The sequence below is a fragment of the Alligator mississippiensis genome, chromosome 15 (genome assembly GCF_030867095.1).
Source record: "Alligator mississippiensis isolate rAllMis1 chromosome 15, rAllMis1, whole genome shotgun sequence".
Taxonomy (NCBI): domain Eukaryota; kingdom Metazoa; phylum Chordata; order Crocodylia; family Alligatoridae; genus Alligator; species Alligator mississippiensis.
Window position 1 is genome coordinate 2,207,068 of NC_081838.1, and position 21,169 is coordinate 2,228,236.

The 21,169-nt window shown below is 53.9% G+C and overlaps 1 protein-coding gene across 1 annotated transcript; it reads right to left on the reverse strand.

Annotated features, from left to right (window-relative positions):
• Positions 1 to 925: 925 nt before the first annotated feature.
• LOC132245626 (cytochrome P450 2G1-like) lies at positions 926 to 12,277 on the reverse strand. The gene is made up of 9 exons (XM_059718289.1): positions 12,098 to 12,277; positions 10,630 to 10,792; positions 9,452 to 9,601; positions 8,613 to 8,773; positions 7,736 to 7,912; positions 7,335 to 7,476; positions 6,387 to 6,574; positions 2,577 to 2,718; positions 926 to 2,234 (listed from the first exon to the last, which is right to left on the reverse strand). Exons 1-9 carry the CDS (start codon positions 12,275 to 12,277, stop codon positions 2,029 to 2,031), a joined length of 1,509 nt encoding a protein of 502 aa, XP_059574272.1. The 3' UTR covers positions 926 to 2,028.
• Positions 12,278 to 21,169: the final 8,892 nt, after the last annotated feature.

Sequence of the window (21,169 nt, forward strand, 5' to 3'; positions counted from 1 at the left end):
TGGTGCCTGGGAGGCGGATGCTCTGGTCACCTGGGGAGGGGGAGGGAAAAGCCCCGCTCACCGGCCCAGGTAGCCAGTGATGCTTTTTTAGACTGGTTGGCTTGTGGCCAGCACTGGCAGCTTCGATTGGACCGGGCTGCTGAGGTCAGAGAGGTTATAAAAAGGCCCAGGCCAGGAAGAAGGAAGCCATTAGCCATGCGGTCACCCAGGTAAATCTGAAACAGGCTCCCTCCTCATAACCGCATGCTCAGCGTGCCCTGCCTCCAGAGGAAACTCCAACCACCTCTGGATGATGCGAGTGAGTAAGCTACTCGAGATCCCACTAGATATTTAGCTTACAGTAACTCAGATGCGAGATCAAAAGGCTACCTCAGCCATGCTGGTTTGCTCTATGGGATTCCTCTGATATTTCCATGATACTGCTCTACCTTTTACCCTGTTTTCGCCCTACCCCCTGTAATCAATAAAGTTCTTCTTGTGACCGGGGTGGGAGACTTATTGAGGGGTGGGTCTAAATTATGCCGAGGAGGCCCCTTAGGTCTGTGGACTAGGGGAGACTTTCCTAATAAGCCCCTGACTTGGGGAGGTGCCCCAGGTGCCTGCACTGGGGCTAGTACCAAGTGGATGATCAGGCCTGTGTTCTCCAAGGTGCGCAGAGCCAGAATTGAGTCCAGAGCCTTGGATGGTGGCAGTGGGAACCCCAGGCTAGCGGGTGTGCTCCAGGGAAGGGGTCGCCGGATGTGAGGCACCCCGGGGAGGGCACTCGGAGCCTGGAAGGTGGTCGGGCGCAGGGAGGTGGGCGGCTCGACGCAGGAGCGCCCCCTACTGGCCCGCCACACTTACAACATCTAAGGTGCTCCAATGGGCTCAGTGGCTTTGGAACTGACTTGACTTGATTTGACTTGCCAGCAGCTGCTGAGAAGTTTAAGGAAAAGCCCGATTTCAGCGGAGGTGAAAGCCCAGGGGATCATCCCTAGCACCGGAGCAGGAATTTCTTCTCAGTAAGTCCCAGTCCCCTTCTTCAGCCAGCAAACTACACTCTTTTCTCCAGCTGGGAACCCCCGATCCCTTCCTCCGTCTCCTTTTCAGACAGGGTAGGAAACTGTACCGTGGAGTCCTGCTCAAGGGTTTGTGTTTCACTTGCAAAAATATATTCACCTCACAACCGATCTGCCTTCCACCCCCATCCACTTGTTGGCCCCAAGTACCCGCTAGGTGTACTGCCACACGCTTTAAATAAGTGCATGACAGCTATGTGGTGAGCATAAACTCAGTGTAGACTTTATTCAGCCTAGCAGCCGAGTGATCAGACTGGCTGACAGCAGGGATAGCGCAGGGTTGAACACAAATCCAGAGTGTATTTCTGTTGCGTCGGCTCGCATCATTGCTCACACGTGATTGCTCACATTTGGTGTGATGTGTCTTTGCAATTTGCTGATTAGTGAAGTTAGTAACATCTTCTCAGGTATGTACCATGTATGACATATATTTTTTATCTACTAGAGGAGGCTGGTACTGATCCTTACATCCCAGGATAGACTTGATGTAACTCTACATGCTGTGATGCACCCTGGGGCTTTCCACAGACCTCTAGACTTGCAGATTTAAACTCTTACAGCTCTTGGCCTGTCTTAGGGCCTACAGGAGTGCTGTTTCTGCAATATGGGGACAAAAGGAAATATGAAAAACACTGTGGGTATGATGGCCTTCTGTAGGCAGAGTGGATGCCTGAAGGGGCTTGCTTGGGAGGTCTCCTCAACGACACGCATGTATTGGCCATTTTGGGGTCAAAAGGTCCTTTGCAAGTTGCTCTGAAATCACGGGGCCTCTACACAACCAAGCAATGTTTGTCAGGTGACACAAACCTGGATCATGTCCTGAGATGCCCTGTAGCACCACAATGCACCCCACAAGATTTGGGAACACCAACACCTGTGCAGCATATTGGGAGCAGCCCATCTAACATTTTGGAGTGGAGACATGAAGGAGAAGGAGGTGCTTTGCCCTGTTGCATGCCTGTTCCATGTCCTAAGCGCTGTCGTGCAGCCCTTCCTCCCGCGGGCGGGCATAGAGCTCGTAGTTTGGAGGAACAATCCCAATTCCGCTCACTTTTGGGGTGAGATCGATTTCCTGTGGCTCTTTTGGTGATTTCAGGGTGAAGCGCTGCAGGATGGTGGTCAGCATCAGGAAGAGCTCCATGAGGGCCAGGCTCTTGCCCAGACACACCCTCTTTCCTGCAGGGATAAGCACAGCAACGGGCAAATAAATGAACTCCAGTCTGCAAGGGTCTAACAGGAGACCTGCCTGAGCTATATGTCCTGGAAAGTCTCTGGCTAAGGAGAGATGGGAGGAAGGATTCTGTGCTCACCTGCCTCCCATCTCACGTCTCAATCTATAAATGCCACACTCTCTACAGACCTACACGCTTTGTGTGTCAGGACAAACATAGCATTTTGGGATGGTGAGGCAACTGAGTCACAGAGGAGTGAACTGGTTCTTCCAGTGTCCTATTTCATGGGAGTCTTTGAGTGGGGAGTCGAACCTAGTAGGGTTGGGAATGGAGCCGTCACTCGTACCTGTGCCGAATGGCAGAAAGCTATCATTCCTTTTGAAGTGGCCTTCCTCGTCCAGGAAATGCTCCGGGTGAAAGCTTTCTGGATCCTTGAAGTATTTGGGGTCCTGGAGAAGTATGCCCAAGGCAGTGCAGACATCTGTATCCTGGAAAAGAGGGATGGGAACACAGCAGGAATGGGAGAGTTAAAACCTTTGCAACTGGAGCTTCTGCCAGCAGACAGTCTCCTGCAGCTGGGAACTGTGGGGAAATGTCTCAACCTAGAATCAAGTGTTTCCCAAGCTCTCAGGCTGAGAGGATGTTAAATCTACCACTGGTGACAGCTCTGAAATCTCCTGGGCAAGGTAGAGATAGGCCCTGCAATGCCAGTATGGTGGGGAACCCACTCAGTGGAGTCCCCCAGGACTCGGTCCTTGGGCCAGTAGGGGGACCTCCTGTGTTGAGCCTCTCACCTCACTACTCCCATCCACCTTCCGGACTCCATGTGTCTCTCTAGGGATGCCTAAGCCCTGGCAACCCCCCTTTCGAGCCCCACCACAGAGTCCAGGGGTAATGTGTGCTGCCACCACCCCGAGAAGGGACTGTCTGTGTCCTGTGTCCTCAGGGAAACACAGGCCTAATAGTCCTACAGGTACTCGACCCAGTACAAGAACTTGGGGCACTTTCCCACGTCAGGGGCCAAAAGGAGAACTTTTTTGGTTACAGAGGGTAGGGTTAGAATAGGGTACAGGGTAGAGCAATAGCAGAGAAATCCCATCGAGCAACCTCCTGTGGCTGGGTAGCCTTTGATGTCGCATCTGAGTTACTGCAAGCTATAGATCTAGTTGGATCTCAGGTAGCTTACTCACAAGTATCATCCAGAGGATGGTAGAGATCTGGCGCAGAGATTTCCAGAGAGAGAGCGTTTCAGATGGATCAGACTCTCTCCCTTTGTCCTGATGCTTGTGCCATGCTGAAAAAAATGGCTTCTCTTCCTTCTTGGACCAGGTCCTTATATAGCCTTTCTGACCTCAGCAGCCCAGTCCGATAGAAACCAGCAGTGTTGGCAACTAGCCAACCAATTTAAAAAGCATCACTGGTTGCCTGGGCAGATAAGCAGGGGCTTTTCCCTCCCCCCACTCAGGTGACCAGAGGGACCACACCCTCGGCACCAGGCTTTTGTCATGTAGGCAGGGAGGAAAATCCCCCCTCCCTTAGGAATTCTACCCCAGTGTCCCAAGCTGACTGGGACAGATTTCTGAAGAGACACAGACGGTGGCATTTCTGCCACAGGGCCCGCACTGTTGAATTTCTTTGTTAGCGACTTGGACGACGTGGTGAAAAGCAGCCTGTTCAAATTTGCAGATGACACCAAGATTTGGGGTGAGGTGGGCACGCTAGAAGGGAAGGACAGATTACAGCGGGACAGGTTACAGGGGTGGGCAAATGAAAATAGGATGGGATTCAATACTGACAAGTGCAGGGTGCTGCACTTGGGCAGTAAGAACCAGCAGCAGACCTACAGGCTGGGGAACTCCCTTCTCAAAAGCATGGTGGCAGAAAGAGATCTTGGAGTCATTACTGACTCCAAGATGAACATGGGCCAACAATGTGAGAACACGGTCAGTAGGGCCAACTGAACCTTGTCATGCATCCACAGATGCATCTTGAGCAGGGCCAAGGAAGTGATCCTCCCCCTTTACGCAGCACTGGTCAGGCCGCAGTTGGAGTACTGTGTCCAGTTCTGGGCACCGCACTTCAGGAGGGATGTGGACAGCATGGAGAGGGGCCAGAGGAGGCCACCCGCATGGTCAGGGGCAGCAGGGCAGGCCCTACGAGGAGAGGCTACGGGACCTGAACCTGTTCATCCTCCACAAGAGAAGGCTGAGAGGGGACCTGGTGGCCGTCTATAAACTTACTAGCGGGGGACCAGCAGGGATTGGGAGAGACCTTGTTCACCCGAGCGCCTCCTGGAGTAACAAGGAATAATGGCCATAAGTTGAGGGAGAGTAGATTCAGGCTAGACATCAGGAGGTGCTACTTCACAGTCAGGGTGGCTAGGAGCTAGAACCAGCTTCCAAGGGAAGTGGTGCTGGCTCCTACCCTGGGGGTCTTTAAGAGGAGGCTTGACGTTTACCTGGCTGGGGTCATTTGAGGCCAGTTTTCTGTCCTGCCCAGGGCAGGGGGTCGGACTAGAAGATCTACAACATCCCTTCCAACCCTACATCTATGAATCTATACCAATGCGCCTGGGATCACTCTTGTAGGACTGGCCTCCTCCGTTTAATAGAATCATAGAAAATTCAGGTTGGAAGGGACCTCAGGAGGTCACATCTAGTCCAACCCCTGCTCAAAGTAGGATCATCCTAAACGACATCATCCCCGTCAAGGGTTAGTCTAGCCAGGCCTTAAAAAGTTCCAAGGATGGAGACTCCACCACCATTCTGGGTGGCCTGTTCCAGGGCTTTACTATACTCCTTGTGAAAGTTTTTCCTAAAGACTCCTATATCCAACCTCAATTTCCCTTGCTGCAACTTGAGCCCATTGCTCCTTGTTCTGCCATCAGCCCCCACTGAGAACAGTCCAGCTCCATCCTCTTTGGAATTCCCTTCAAGCCCCTCTGCATGTGGGCAGGAAATGAACGTAATTCCCTTAGCCTCTCCTCACAAGTCATGTGCCCCCAGCCCCCAAAACTTTGCTGTTGCCCTCCACTGGACTCCCTTCAACTCATCCACATCCTTTCCCTAGTACACGTTCCGAAACTGGACACAGGACTCCAGTTGTGGCCTCACCAGTGCCAATTTGGCCTTATTCAGTGATGGCAGATGACAGGTGGTATTTTCCTCAATCCTCCTGGTTTCAGGTCATGGGCTGAGGAGGATTGAGGTGTGGCACTGGTGTCATCATGAAGGCTTTGGTTTTCTCAATCACAGTCCACTCTTTGGTGAGAGAGGCAGTGGTCTGCTGGTTAGAGGCGGCCTCTACCTCACTTCACTGAGGAGGAGGGTCTTCTCCACCAGAATGGCTGACCCGCTCAACTGGGCTTTAAACTAAGCCCACCGGGGGATGGGGGGATAACCACCAGAGGAAGCCCATTGGGCAACTTCTACAAAACCAGCAGGCTCAGGCACACAAGGGAATCCACCCCTACCGCAGCTCTGAAACGACGTCTTCCTGGGAGTGTAGGGATGACTAGGGCCTCCAGTGGGACACTTACATGCCTGTACACCAATGCCAGGAGCTTGGGGGACAAATAGGAGGAACTGGTCCTCCTGCTAAACAAGAAGGGATAATGGAGAGCTGGTGGGACTCCACCTATGACAGGCCCACAGGTATAGATGGCTATACCCTGCATTGGAGAGATTGTGTGGAAAAACGGGACAGGGGTGTGGTACTCTATGTTAAGGAAAGCTACGTGTCCCTGCAAGCTGACATTGGCACCCAGGGAGGAAGACTGATCCTTTGACTCTATCTGACTTCCTGCTCCTGGGGCAGGGGGCTGGACTCAATGATCTTCCGAGGTCCCTTCCAGCCCGAACGTCTATGAAATCTATGAAGAACAAGGAGCAACAGTTTGCCGTTGCAGCAAGGGAAGTTGAGGTTAGATAATAGGAAGAGATTTCTGACTAAGAGAGTAGTAAAACACTGGAACAGGTTACCCAGAGAAGTGGTGGAAGCTCCATCCCTGGAGGTTTTCAAAACCTAGCTAGACAAAGCTTTGCCTCGGATTATCTAGCTGGGGATGGTCCTGCTTTGAGCAGGACATCGCACTTGTTGAACCATGATATTTCTTTTGGTCCAACCCCCCGATTTGTCTACTTCTCTTGTCCAGCACCTTGGGGAGAAGGTACCCCCGGAAGCGGGTGTCGCAGGTCACTTTGTGGGGGACCCCAATGGGGAGGATGTTAGCCAGTCTCTGGATCTCGTGGATCACGGCGTTGGTGTACGGCATCCGGCCTCGGTCGTTCATGGCTGGGCTGTGGGTCCGCCCTATGACGCGGTCGATTTCCTCATGCACCTTGTCTGCAGAGACAGGATTGGAAGGGGTGGACTTGGTGTTTGTGCCACAGGCTCTGATCCCCCAGCAATGTAAGTTGTGTAAGGACAGGCCCAGCCTCAGTGAAAACCCTTCCTCAGCCTATCTTGGGTGGCCACTACTGCCTCCAGAAGTGCCCACCTTTTGCTCCCCCTTCTCGGTCTCTTCTACGCCTTCCAGGTCTTCCTAGCAGAGAAGGCACCTTCCCAGCTGGACGGTGTCACTAGCCCCTGGTCCGAGGATCCATTGTGTCAAATGCAGCACGGACCCACAGCAAGAGACATTCAACGCCCCCAGCCCATTCTGATCTACAGGCACAAGGCAGAGAGTGATATTCTTTCCATCTTGAGCCAGGGAAATGTCCAGTGTCTGGTCCAGGGCTGCGCAAGGCATCTTGGGCAGAGCTGGGAGTGACCCTTGACATCCCACCCCATCTAACCACCGCCATTGTTCTCCAAGGATAACTGTTCTCTGTGCAGGGTTGGTAATGCAGCACCAGCTCCAGCCTCCCTGAAATACAAAGCTAAGCATCACAGCCTCGTTAGCCATTGGCATCCTAAAAAGGACTCTGGAGAGGGGAGGCAGGAGCAGGGCTCTTACCTGTGCATCTGGTCTGCGGCTGGACTTGTGTGTGTGTGGATCTCCAGTTCCCTGGTGACCAGCTGATGACTGAACTGGTGACCAGACAGTCTGTGTCAAATTCAGGGTGCACATAGGTACAATAACTTTATTTCCTGTCCACGTTACCTTGGACCTCTGGGTATTTCATCAAGAGCAGGAGTCCGAATCTTAGGGTGGAGCTCGTCGTCTCTGTCCCTCCAAAGAATAACTGGATTGCTGTGTCCACCAGGTTCCTGGTGCTGAATTCACTCTGTGGGTTTTGCTTTTCCTGGAAAGGAGGGAATAGAAAGGACTCCTAGCACATAATGCCCACCTGGCATCTAGTTTGCACCTGGATTTGCCCCTCAACCAAGAATGCCTCTCTTGCCCAGGCTTCGCATGATTCTCTAAAGGGGAGGTGTTATTGGATCTGCTCAAGTTGGTGAGTCTAGATCTGAGTTCCCAGGTCAATTATGGGTAAGCTCCCATGGAAAGCATCACAGGCCTGTCCTAACACGTAGTGGCAGTAGTAACCCTCCTCTGCTTACCTCTTCCATCCTGACGAGGAAGGAGTCAATGAAGTCCCGAGGGCAGCTGGGGTCCAGGCTCTGCTGGTTTATCCTCACCCTTTCCACAATGAAATCGTGTAGGGCCTTGTAGTGTTTATGAGCCTGATTGTGTGGGCCAGGTATGTATGGCATGATCCTTGGAAACATCTCGTAGAACTGGGGATGAGGAAGAAGGGAGTCAGGTCAATAGACTGGAAAGCTGTGTTCTCATTGGTGGATCAGGAGACACCGTGAGTGAAGATCTGCAGTGGCATCATCCATGTTTATCTGGTTTATGGCGCTCGCCTCAATTTTAGAAATGTCTCCCAGAATCCCCAGTCCCCTCCTTCCTACCCCATCTCCACTTGCTGACCCATGGGGGGATCTCTTCCTTGGACCCATCTGTTCTTGACCCCCCTGTTGAGTTAGACTCCAGCCTTGGCTGCTGGCCTGGCTTAGGTACTTGCTCGAAGTGTTCCTTATGCCCTACCTGTTGCATGTGTGCGATGTTGGCCCACAAGACATTGGCTTTGATCTCTGTTGTGCTCTACTGGCACTGTGCCGGTTGGGAGGTAAGAGCAGGGGCCTCAATTATTAATCGTCTTTGTTGGGGGAGATGGGGACTTTGTGAGAAGACACAACACACAGCAGTTGAGAAACCAGAGGCTATCAAGAGAGTCCCTTCTTGGTCAAGGACAACGTGCAGAACAGTGGGAGAGGCAGGCTGTCAGCCTGTTGGAGGCCCTGAGTCCCAGGTGAGGACGGAGGTTTGGGATGGCTGCAATGTGGACAGTATAGGGTTGCTTTACCCCATTGGCAGAGGCAGAAGAGTCTTGCACATGCCCGATCCTCCTCCTGCCCCAGAAACATCACCTACCAGAGTTGAGATCTTGCTCATATCCAAGAATAAGTTGTTGATGCTGCCCATCAAGTTCAGGAAGTTCTGGTCCTTGTAGTCGAAGCGGTTCCCAAAGACAATGGAGCAGATGATGTTGGCAATCGAGTGTGTGATGGCGAGGCTGGGGTCGAAGGGAGAACCTGGTGGTGGGGAGACAACCGGGTCAATGACCACCTTCCTTCCAATCTTATGAGTGTCAAGTTGTGGAGACTCCTGACACCAGGGCGGGTAAAGTTTTAATTATGAGTGACCTGGAAACTTCCGCAGATGTATGTAGGTTCAGGTTTAGCTGGCTCAGATCCAGCTCGCCGTCATGGGTGTTGTGATGGGGACCTTGGCACCAACTGCAAACATTTGAGAGGGTAATAGGAGGGGCGAGGTGGCAGGGAGCCCTGTCCTATGCAGTGCTGTGCTGTTTGGCACACCTGAGAGAGGGAGCTGGGACTGGGATGTGTCTTCCCATGCTGTCATTGGTGCTGGGAGTGCAGCAGACGTGTGCCTTCAGAAAGGGAGATGTGAGCTGCTGGAAGAAGTTCCCCAGGGTCTGAAGGTCCTCAAGGACCAGGGCCCAGCAGTGCTGGGTGCCTGGTCTGGATTTTGAGAAGAACCTGGCATGTCCAGGGTGTCCTCTTGGAGAACTCCCCTGGCAGTGACGGGAGCTGCTGGGCTCTGAGGGCTTGGATAAAGCTAAACTCTTACTTGAGACCTGGAGTCTCTGAAAGTGGTCTCTGAGGCATTTCGTTATCCATGTCCATTAACCAGAACCAGACCAGATGCGTTTGAGTTCACACCCCCAGAGCAGTGTAGAAAGCACCGACCTTTGGTTTTCCCCATCTCCTCTACCAGGTACTGAGATTCTTCCTGGATCCGCTCCTCAATGCTTTTTTTCCCCATCCCAAAATTCCTCAGGGTTGAAGCGGAGAATCGCCGGAGCTGCTTCCACCGTTCCCCGTTAGCCATGACGACACCTGGATGGAGGGAAGCGTGTTCAGAACCAAGTCATGTGATGTCCGGTATCTTTTAAAGAACAAAGTGCATATTGAATGATGCCCTTCTGAAGTGGAGATCAAGTGGATTTGAGGAAGCATCTTCCTTTTCAGCTGGGGATCCCTATCCTTGGTTACCAAGTGCCATTTCTTCAAGAAACTAAGAACAGTTATTCACCTACATCACTGTCTCCAAACATGGCCCCAATATAGCCATTTCAGTGGGGGTTGAAACCCACTTAGGTTTTATGCTAAGTCCACTGCCCACTTCCTTGCTTATTTATCCCGTTACTGTAGAGGGACTGGCTTCTCCCTTTGCTGGGTGTTGTTCCGGCCTCTGCCAAAGTATGTGAGGGCCAGGCATTGGGGTGGCTTGGCTTTATGTTGAGCTTGTGTCCCACAGCTCCCAGCAACCTCTGTTTCTTAGGCCTGGGCCCTCTTCACTTGTGTACATCAGGTTCAAATATTCCTGACACCCTCCCCCTTTCGCCCTCCTCCCCCCTGCAAAGCCAGTGGCCCCTTCGGTCCCTGATTCCAAGCTGCTTCCGACCTTTCCATAGTTGATTCCGACACGAAGGATCTTGCTCGTTTCCACCCCTGCCGACCACTGAGGACGCACACACTTCTGAGCAGCCTAGAAGTCCCAGTAAGAAGCCTACACTAAGTGGATTCCATTTTCTTTATCTGAACATCCATCATTTTTGGACAGCATCACATTTGGAACGGTCAAAAACAATAAGAGGAATCTGGAAGGCTATATACCCTGGGGGTTGTTCCTAGAGTGCATGGTAGTGCTTTCAAAGGACATGTGATGACATCAAGCAATGAAGGAAGTGAGTTGGATGGGAAATAACGTCTGTGCCATGGTGGATCGTGCACCAAGTGCAGTGCTGTGGTGTAGAGGTGCAGAGCTGTGAGGTGAGGGGTCTTCCTACGAGTAAAAGTGACCTGACCTATAGTCAACCTTGAACTGGGTCTGCCATCAGAGCCCAGCCCTTGCTTTTGCTCACCATGACCATGGAAGAACCTGTCCACTGAATCCATTCTCGCTCTCCCACTGAACTCTTCTCCTTGGTCCACCAGGGCTTCCCTCACGGAGTCGGAGTCGCAGAAAAACACGACCTGCCGCATGCCGAAATTCGCCATGAACACGGGGCCGTACTTCTCTCTCACCTGTGTTGGGAATTGGGAGGAATGAGAAGCCAGAATGGTCAGATGCTGCCATGACCAGCAAGGTGCACTCAACCCAGGCAGACGAGCGATATGTGGCCATAGCCTGAGCTGGGTGAGACTCTTGGTGAAACTACACTGTGTAGAAGCGATGGACGTTGGCCCATGAAATCCTGGATCAGTTCATATCCCACATGGAACTGCTGGGCCAGTTGGGCTATACGGAGACTGCAGCACTGCTAGAGGGATTTCTTCCCGCTCTGTTTCAGTAGTGCCCAGACATGAAAGAGGACACGGGAACCCCTGGTAGTAAGCTGTGACCGTACTGAGGAGGTAGACCTGTCCCAAGGATCTGATGAGGCATGATATTCTGGCCCCATTGACCACTGAGGAGCTGAGCTGGAAGGGTGTGGGCCCTTGGTCACCAGAGCCTTCACACGCATGTTTAAGTGGCTATATAAGCCAAAAAGATGTCTGAAGGAGGGAATGCAAGGAACGAAAAGCAGCATGGGACATAAGCCAGGCCATGTCGTTTAGGTGGTGACTTAAGAAAGGAATGGACTGGCTGCTTAAGAAGCCTTCCCAGTACAGGTTATTCCCATGCACCTCCGCATGTAGTTACATGGCATTTAATAAGGATCTATGTAGGTTGGAGCATGTTATGTCATGCAAGGGCCTGGCTGCAATTGGTCACGTATCCATCCAGTCTTGTGCTGAGAAAAAGAGCATGGACTGTGCTATTGGGTGCAGCTGTCCCACCAACCAGCACCTTCCTCTCTACGGTGGGCTGCAATCTCCTGGGTGATTTCTGGGAAATCATGACCAATGCTGTTTTTCACAGAGATGGCTGGTTTTCCTGAAGCCATGCTTTAAGTGGGTCACCCACGACCCCAGTGCCATGCCTGTGGGCTGGGCGGGTGACGGGGCTTTCTCCACACCTCCTGCTGCAGCCATGCCCTGGGCAACCAGCAATGATCTAGATGGGGACAGCAAGCTAGGGGGAGCTCAGTGAAGATTGCTCTTTCCTACAAAGTGGAGGGGAGGTGGGAGGGGGAGGGAATCTGGGTCCAAGTCCCAGGCATCAGCACGGTATCTGTTTTTAAGCCAGTGCATGATCAGTCCTGGGAGCCGACCCTGCAGGTATGCACGTAGTCCCGAGCTAGCGGGGTCTGCACGACCGCAGGTGCTGAGCTCTGCTGGAGGTCCTGGGTGCCATTGCCTGCCCTTTCTGAGGAGCAGGTGGTGGGGGAAATGGCTCCCCAGGTAGAGCAGTATGACGACGAGGGCTCTGGGGCGGAAATGACTCACCTTCCACAGTATTTGAAGCACCCCCTTGTTCCAGGCCTGCAGCAGGTAGCCAAGGAGTTCAAGAAATGTTGGCCCTGGGGGGAGTTTGCTCGTTCGTTGCCGCCGTTTCCACTCCCAGAAGACCATGAGGCAGGCAGCGCAGGCTGCCAGGAGGAGAGCCGCTGCGTCTCCAAGCTCCATCATGCCAAAACTCTTGCAGAGCGAGAGCAGTGCCAACAGGCGTCTGATTTGATCTACTTCATGCTCACCTGCCTGTGCTGTATGTGTATATATACCGTACCGGGCGAGCAACAGCCCCACATTAGGGAGTCACGAGGAATTGGCCAGCATGGCCATGAGGCATTATCATATCTAGCTCCTGAGTTGTCAGAGGTGAATGTGCGACATCTGAGAGGCTCTGGGATGGCTGCACGTGCGTCTGCTTCCTGTTTGTCCAAACGTGTGACTCACATTAGACCCTACTCTCCTGCTGAGGAGCGAGTCAAGACTGCAGTCAGAGCCCAGTCCTGAATCACCGCCTCCGTGGTAGATCCTGTCTCCTGAGTCTACTCTGAACTCTTCCGCGTGGCTCTCCAGGCCTTCCTTCAGGGCCGCGTGGCCACAGTTACCATTGGGCACGGATAGATCCAGCATCTCTAGGTGCTAGTGACCGAGTCTTTTCTGTTGCCCGTCTCCTCTAGACCTTCGAGCACTTCCTAGAGAAGCCGACACCTTCCCAGCTGGATTTGCTACCTGAAGGGGGCTGCCTGGCCCTGGTACCTCGGTGACCGTTGTGTTCACATGCAGTGCAGACCCAGTAATAGACAGTCCCTGCCCCAAAGCCCTTTGGATCTGCAGACATAAGGCAGGAAAGGATGGGATACTCCTTCCGTCTTGGAAGCGGATGCGTTGAGGCTCTATTTCAAGTGACCTGCCCACAGGTGCCGAGTGGGGGATGAAATCCAGATCTTTGAGTGCCAGCCCTCATCTAAATGCCATCTTCTCCACACAAGGCCTATTTACTTGGCACATTTGCATTCTAGCACTGGCTTCCAGCCTTGCTGAAGATCCAGATGACCCAGTGCTGCCATGCTCTAGATTGGCAAGAGAAACCCCTGAGCTGGGGCTAAACCCAGCACTTTGGAGAATTAGCCCCTGCTGTCCCCAGCCATTCTCCAAACACAAAGAGAATGCTTGGCTGCTTTGGAAAAGTTTTATTGTCAGCAGCTGCTGGAAATGTTCAGGAAGAGACAAATCCCCGCAGAAGTGAAAGCCCAAGCGGTTGTTCCTAGCCCGGCAGCAGGAATCCCCCCTAGCAATTCCTGTGCCCTGCTCCAGCCAGCAAAGCACACTGCCTCCTGCAGCCATGGACCCTGGATCCCAGGTCCTCTTCTCCAGCCACTAGGACATGCATGCAGGGCGGGAAACAGAACCTGGCAGTCCTGCCGCAAGCCCTGTGTTGAATCCAAAAAGGAAGCACATTCATCCCAAAGGCTCTCCGTTTTCCCCCACCACCTGCTTGCTGCTATTTCTGCACTATAGAAACATAAAAAGAATCAAGGAAAATGCCATGAGTACAACAGCCAGAAAGGGGCAGAAGCAACTCCTAAAGGTAAGGTCTTGTGTGAAGTCTTCCTCTGTGACACGTGTCCATGTGCTGCCTTAGGGTCAGGATGTCCTTTGTCCTGTCCATGCTGTCCTAGGCTGTGTGCTGCAGCCCTTCCTCCTGTGGGAGGGTGCACAGCTCGTAGCTGGCCGGCACAATCCCAGTTCCACTCTCTCTGGGGGTGAGGGCAATTTCCTGCACGGGTATTGGCGATTTCAGGGTGAAGTGCTGCAAGACGATGGTTAGCATCAGGAAGATCGCCATAGGCGCCAATCTCTTGCTAAGACACTTCCTCTTTATTGCAGAGATAAGCAGAGCCAAGGGTGAATGAAGGCACTCTGGTCAGCAAGCATTTAAGAATGGGACCTGGCTGAGCTATACTCCTGGGAAGGTCTCTGGATACTGATGGATGAGAGGGTAGATACCGTTCTCATGTGCATCTCATTTGGTCTCATGACCTGCAATGTACAGACCTATGGGCTCCCTGGACCAACACAGCCAATTCGGGATGAATTTATGAGGTCTCTTCTGACCCTCCTTTGGGGCACAAGGCCCCCATGCCCCACATCCTGCCCCCCCATCATGCCCAACACACTGGGGGCCTGAGTTTTCGGGGTGAGGGCAACAGGTCATGGGAAGCACCAGCAAGTCTGGGACATTGGGGGCGGTGGGTGGGGAGTGAGGGGCCCAGGAGGGCCAGAGGGCTGTTTTCTACTTAAACTATTTACAGGGTCAGGATTGGCCATCTGTTTATGAATGTGTTGTGATACAAGAAAAGATTGAGAACCACTGATCTCTGGGGTGGGAAGCCACCCAGAATTCAGATGTCATCAGGGGCTTGGCTACTCAAACCCTTGCACTGCTGTCTTCTGGGTTGGCAGGGAGGAGTGCATCACTTCTCAGGCCAAAGGCACCTTGGCCTCTCCATCCACACGTTGGCACCCATGTAAACCAGTACAGCCGGTTCCATGGTTGGGTTGTCTGTGCCCCTCTCCAGAGATCTGTCTGCCAGCGTGAGAGGCTGGTGTTGAATTCCTCAGGGCGGGGGATCTGCCTCCCTGCCTACATGACAAAAGCCTGGTGCCTGGGAGGCGGATGCTCTGGTCACCTGGGGAGGGGGAGGGAAAAGCCCTGCTCACCGGCCCAGGTAGCCAGTGATGCTTTTTTAGATTGGTTGGCGAGTGGCCAGCACTGGCAACTTCGATTGGACCGGGCTGCTGAGGTCAGAGAGGTTATAAAAAGGCCCGGGGAGGCACTTGGAGCCTGGAAGGTGGTCAGGCGGCTCGATGCAGGAGCGCCCCCTAATGGCTCGCCCCGTGGTGGGAGCGGTGGGATCCGAATACCCTGCTGTATTAGAGGCATAATTTGGGGAAAGGAATAGAGTCACTGAAATCCCTTGAGCAAACAATTTCTTATTTGGCATCGGGTCGACTGGATAGTGTAGATAGTCAGGATGGCGGATGAGTATGTCCGGATGACTGCCTGAACTGAAAGAATTGGCAAAAGAGAGAGTCCTTCATGTGAAGAAAGGGCTAAAGAAGGAAGAGCTGGTTAAACTCTTGTGCACCAGAGAATCAGAACAAGCATCAGCTTCACGCCTGATGACTCCTGAGTCCGACCCAGGAACACACTCCCGCTCGTCAAGTCCGGAGGCCGCCGAGAGATCACCCCCTGAGGGGGAGCAGCAGAGACTCCATGAGCTGGAGTTAAAAAGGCTGCAGCTGGAGGAAAAGAGGGAACAATGACAGCTGGAGGAGAAGAGGATGGAGATGGAGGCAAAAAAGCTGGAAGCCCAGCTTGAGAAGGAGAAGGAACAATGACAGCTAGAAGTGAAAAGGATGGAGCTGGAAGAGAGGAGGATGGAGAGGGAAGCCCAGCTGGAGGCAAAAAAGTTGGAGTTGAGCAAGAAAAGCTGGAAGCCCAGCGTGAGAAGGAGAAGGAACAATGACAGCTAGAAGCGAAAAGGATGGAGCTGGAAGCCCAGCGTGAGAGGGAACAACGCCAGCTGGAAGAGAGGAGGATGGAGATGGAAGCCCAGCTGGAGGCAAAAAAGCTGGAGCTGGAGGAGAAAAAGCTGGAGGCTCAGCTCCGTCTGCAGTCCAACGGGGGAAACGCGAGCACTCCACAAGCATCCGGGGAACAGCTCAAACTGGACATCTCCGCCTTCGCTCACTACCGAGACGGAAACCATCCTGCGGTGTTCCTAAGCAACTTCGAAAGACAAGCCCAGCGGTACAAGGTGCCAGGGGAAAAGCTCATGATGTACCTGTCTGCTCTGGTGGAAGGTGACATGGCGGTGGTCCTGAACAGCCTGCCCTCAGACGCAGCTGATGACTATAATGCCTTTAAGCTGCAGTGTCTAAAAGGTTCAAGTTAGGACCGGACTATTTTTGGAAAAAATTCCGGAATACACGCCCACAACCCAGGAAGTCATTGACTGATGATGTGGCCCTGTTGGAGGACACATGCAGTAAATGGTTAGCCGAAGCCAAGGTTGACACTGTAGAAAAGGCACGCCAGCTCCTGGTGCTGGAACAATTCTATTATTGCTGTCCGAGAGAGGTGAAGACCCTGGTCAGGGACAGGGACCCCAAAAATGCTCACGAGGCCGCAGACATTGCAGACCGACTGTTGCTAAACCGTGAGAAGCCTCCCTACTTTGGGAAGGAGCAAAAAGGGTTCCAAAGAGGGGGGAAGGGAGGGCCATGTCAAAAAGGGGAAAGAGGGCCACCTCCTGCAGAGCGCAAGGCGGCCCCTGATTCGGACAGACCACCCAATTCGGAAAAGAGGGGGTGCTATAACTGCGGGGAGCCGGGCCACATCAAGCCCAACTGCCCAAAGCTAAGCACTAGACCCAGGCCCGTCAGGCGTGCAACAGCCGTGAGCAGCGAGGGGGAGGGCCGGAGCCCCTCTGAGGAGAGTGTCTGTTGCTACAGGATCACAAACTCCGAGGAGGTGATGGCCCCCCACCGGACCATGATCACGGTGAAGGAGAGGACCCTTGTGGGGGAACTGGACACGGGGGCCAGTGTGACACTGATTAATTCCAACTTGGTCTCACCTGCAGACATAATCTGAGGGAAGACCCTCACTATTCATGGGGTGGGGTCCGCACCTCTGACGGTACCGGTAGTCCGTGCACCCGTTGTGTGGAACAACTGTGCAACGTACCTGGAAATGGGGGTACTGGAAGGGGCTGCGGTCCCCATCCTGGTGGGACGGGATCTTATGGGGCAGGAATCCCAGCTCCGGAGGTGGGAACAGACCCAAGAGCCAAAGCCCTGCACTGTTCATGCGGTGACTCGCCTGCAGAGCAGGAAGGCTAAGGAGGGGGGGTTAGAAAATCCCCAGGAGACAGCCACACCATTGGCCACAGGGGAAGGGACCCGGCGATTGCACGCCGGTCCCGGAAGGAACTAGCGACCCCGAGGGTGGGTTAAGTGACAGTCCCGGGGAGGCGTGCATTCCGTCAGTGGCAGAGGGAGGTGACACTAGCAGGGAGGAGACCCAGGAAGTCCCGGAGGGTGAGTGTGCACTCCCTGCTGATTGCCTAGCTGGGCAAGAGGAGTTCAAGCAGGAGGTTCGGGAGGACCCCAGCTTGGAGGGACTCCGGCAGATGGCTCAGGAGCAAGAGACTGAGTTCACTCCGGACAAGAGGGAACAGGTGGTCTGGGATAAGGGGCTTCTCTATCGGTTGTGGGTGCCGAAGAAACATGCCGAGACCAGGGAGCCCCAGCGCCAGCTCATAGTACCCCGGAAATACAGACAGCAATTGCTTGCCATGGCTCATGATCTACCGTGTGCTGGTCATATGGGCAGGGAACGGACACGCTAGCGGTTGCAGGTGAACTTTTTTTGGCCCAGAATTGCCCAGAATGTGACGGACTACTGCAAACCCTGCAAGACATGCCAGCGGACAGGCAAAAGTGGGGACAGGAGAAGGGGTCCCCTGCAGCCCCTCCCGATCATAGACCAACCCTTCCACAGGGTGGCCGTGGACATTGTGGGACCGCTGAAGCATAGGACTCGTAGGGGAAAGAAATACATACTGACTCCAGTGGATTACGCAACGCGGTACCCGGAGGCAGTTGCCTTGACCTCCATCGAGGCCCCCGTGGTGGCTGATGCCCTCATCAAGGTCTTCTGCCAGCTGGGTTTTCCCTCCGAGATCCCGACTGACCGGGGTGGGAACTTCCTGGCGGAGGTGATGAAGTGCCTGTGGGACTGCTGTGGGGGGGAACACCTTAAGACCACGGCCTACCACCCTCAGACAAATGGGCTGATGGAAAGGTTCAACGGGACATTGAAAGGGATGCTCAAGGCCTATGTGGACTCCAACCTCAATGACTGGGATGAGAAACTGCCGCATCTGCTCTTTGCCTACCGGGAGGTGCCCCAGGATCCACTGGGTTCTCGCCCTTCGAGCTGATGTTCGGGAGGCGAGTGCGAGGTCCTCTCGATTTGGTGAGAGAGGAGTGGGAAGGGAAGATCGCTTCCACAAAGACCTCCGTGGTGGAGTATGTGCTTGACTTCCGTCAGAAACTGACTGACATGATGAAGGTGGCACGGGACTCCCTGGGACAGGCCCAGGAGAAGCAAAGGTCCTGGTATGATGAGAAGGCCCGCTTACGTACCTTTGAGCGGGGTGAGAATGTGATGGTTTTCCTGCCACTAAAAACAGACAAGCTGCAAGCTGCTTGGGAAGGTCCCCATGCTGTCCTGGACAGACTGGATGATGTGACCTATGTAGTGGGTATTAAGGGTAGGAAACCTAAGACAGTTCACGTGAACATGCTTAAACCCTACTACGACAGAAAGGAGATGGTATTCTGGGTCCCCTCCGTTGAGGGAACTCCAGAGGACCCCGAGGAGCCGGTCATGTATGGAGACTGGGATGGCGAGGCAGGGATCGAGGAACTCCGCCTGCCGGACCATCTGCCCTCCCAGGACAAGGACCAGCTGCTCGCAGCGCTCGAGGACTTTGAGACTGTGTTCTCTAACAAACCAGGTAGAACGGACCTGGCGGTACACTCGATAGAGACGGGCAGCCATCGCCCTATATATTCCCGACATTACCCAGTCAATGAGAAGGTGAGGCAAGAAATAGAACAGGAGATCGCAGAGATGGAGGAGTTGGGGGTAATCCGGCCTTCGACGAGTCCCTGGGCCAGTCTGGTGGTACTCGTCCAGAAGCAGGACGGGACCATCCGGTTCTGTGTGGACTACCGGAAGCTGAATGCCATCACCACCCCTGATGTGTACCCTATGCCCAGGATGGACACGTTGCTGGATCGCCTGGGCCCAGCCAAGGTGATCTCAACTCTCGATCTGTCCAAAGGATTTTGGGAGATGGCCCTGGACCCGGATGCCATAGCCAAGTCTGCCTTTACCACACCTACGGGGCTATACGAGTTCACAGTTTTACCTTTCGGTTTGCACAACTCGCCCGCCTCTTTCCAGAGACTGATCAATAATCTGCTGCAAGGATGTGAGCAGTTTGCCATGGCTTACATCGATGACATCGCCATCTTCAGTCAGGACTTTGAGTCACACCTGACTCACCTGACCACCGTGCTAGGTAAGATCAAGCAAGCTGGTCTTACAGTGAAAGCCAAGAAGTGCCAGTGGGCACTATCGGAGGTGGTGTACTTGGGTCATCGTGTGGGTGGAGGTCAGATTGCTCCCTTGTGGGACAAGATCGAGGCCATCAAAGACTGGCCGCCTTCACAGACCAAGAAGCAAGTCAGAGCCTTCCTCGGCGTGGCAGGATATTACAGACGGTTTGTCCCTGGGCTTGGAGCAACCGCAGCCCCGCTGCACGAGCTGACCAGGAAGGGCAGCCCGGACCCGGTGGTCTGGAAGCAGGGGTGCCAGGAAGCATTTGACACCCTCAAGGCTGCCCTGGTCAAACAACCGATCCTGAAGGCACCGCTCCATGATAAACCCTTCTACGTGGCAACGGATGCCTCCAACGTAGGACTGGGAGCCGTGCTCTTACAGGAGCACCAGGAGACACGGCACCCCGTGGCGTACCTCAGCTGGAAGCTAATCCCTCAGGAGTGGAGCCTGTCCTCCATCAAGAAGGAGTGCTTGGCCATCGTCTGGGCACCAAACACGCTGAAGCCCTACTTGTGGGGACAACAGTTCACCGTCCTGTCGGACCATGCCCCACTGCAGTGGATGCAGACCATGCAATACACTAATGCCAAGCTACAACGCTGGGCCTGGCAGCTTCAAGAGTTCAGCTTCACTGTCGAGTACATCAAGGGAAGCCAGAACGTGATAGCGGATGCCTTGTCACGAAAGGACTCTGGGTAGTGGGTCCTCTGGACTCAGGACTAGTGAAGAGATCACTAGTGTAAGACTGCCATCAGGTTTTATGGTTTCTGTATGTTATTGTTATAACTCGGTTCAGGTTTTCTTTTTTTTTCCCCTCTTCTTCTGGCGTCCCGTGGGAACTCCCTGACCCGACACACCCGGACCCACGGCCCTGAGAGGCCCTGTGTCCGAGCTTGTAAAGGAGGGGGGGAAATGTGGCAGAAATGCCACCGTCTGTGTCTATCTCCAGAGCTCTGTCTCTGCCAGCGTGAGAGGCTGGTGTTGAATTCCTCAGGGCGGGGGATCTGCCTCCCTGCCTACATGACAAAAGCCTGGTGCCTGGGAGGCGGATGCTCTGGTCACCTGGGGAGGGGGAGGGAAAAGCCCCGCTCACCGGCCCAGGTAGCCAGTGATGCTTTTTTAGACTGGTTGGCTTGTGGCCAGCACTGGCAGCTTCGATTGGACCGGGCTGCTGAGGTCAGAGAGGTTATAAAAAGGCCCAGGCCAGGAAGAAGGAAGCCATTAGCCATGCGGTCACCCAGGTAAATCTGAAACAGGCTCCCTCCTCATAACCGCATGCTCAGCGTGCCCTGCCTCCAGAGGAAACTCCAACCACCTCTGGACGATGAGAGTGAGTAAGCTACTCGAGATCCCACTAGATATTTAGCTTCAGTAACTCAGATGCGAGATCAAAAGGCTACCTCAGCCATGCTGGTTTGCTCTATGGGATTCCTCTGATATTTCCATGATACTGCTCTACCTTTTACCCCGTTTTCGCCCTACCCCCTATAATCAACAAAGTTCTTCTTGTGACCGGGGTGGGAGACTTATTGAGGGGTGGGTCTAAATTATGCCGAGGAGGCCCCTTAGGTCTGTGGACTAGGGGAGACTTTCCTAATAAGCCCCTGACTTGGGGAGGTGCCCCAGGTGCCTGCACTGGGGCTAGTACCAAGTGGACGATCAGGCCTGTGTTCTCCAAGGTGCGCAGAGCCAGAATTGAGTCCAGAGCCTTGGATGGTGGCAGTGGGAACCCCAGGCTAGCGGGTGTGCTCCAGGGAAGGGGTCGCCGGATGTGAGGCACCCTAAGGGAGGCACTCGGAGCCTGGAAGGTGGGCGGGCGCAGGGAGGTGGGCGGCTCGACGCAGGAGCGCCCCCTACTGGCCCGCCAC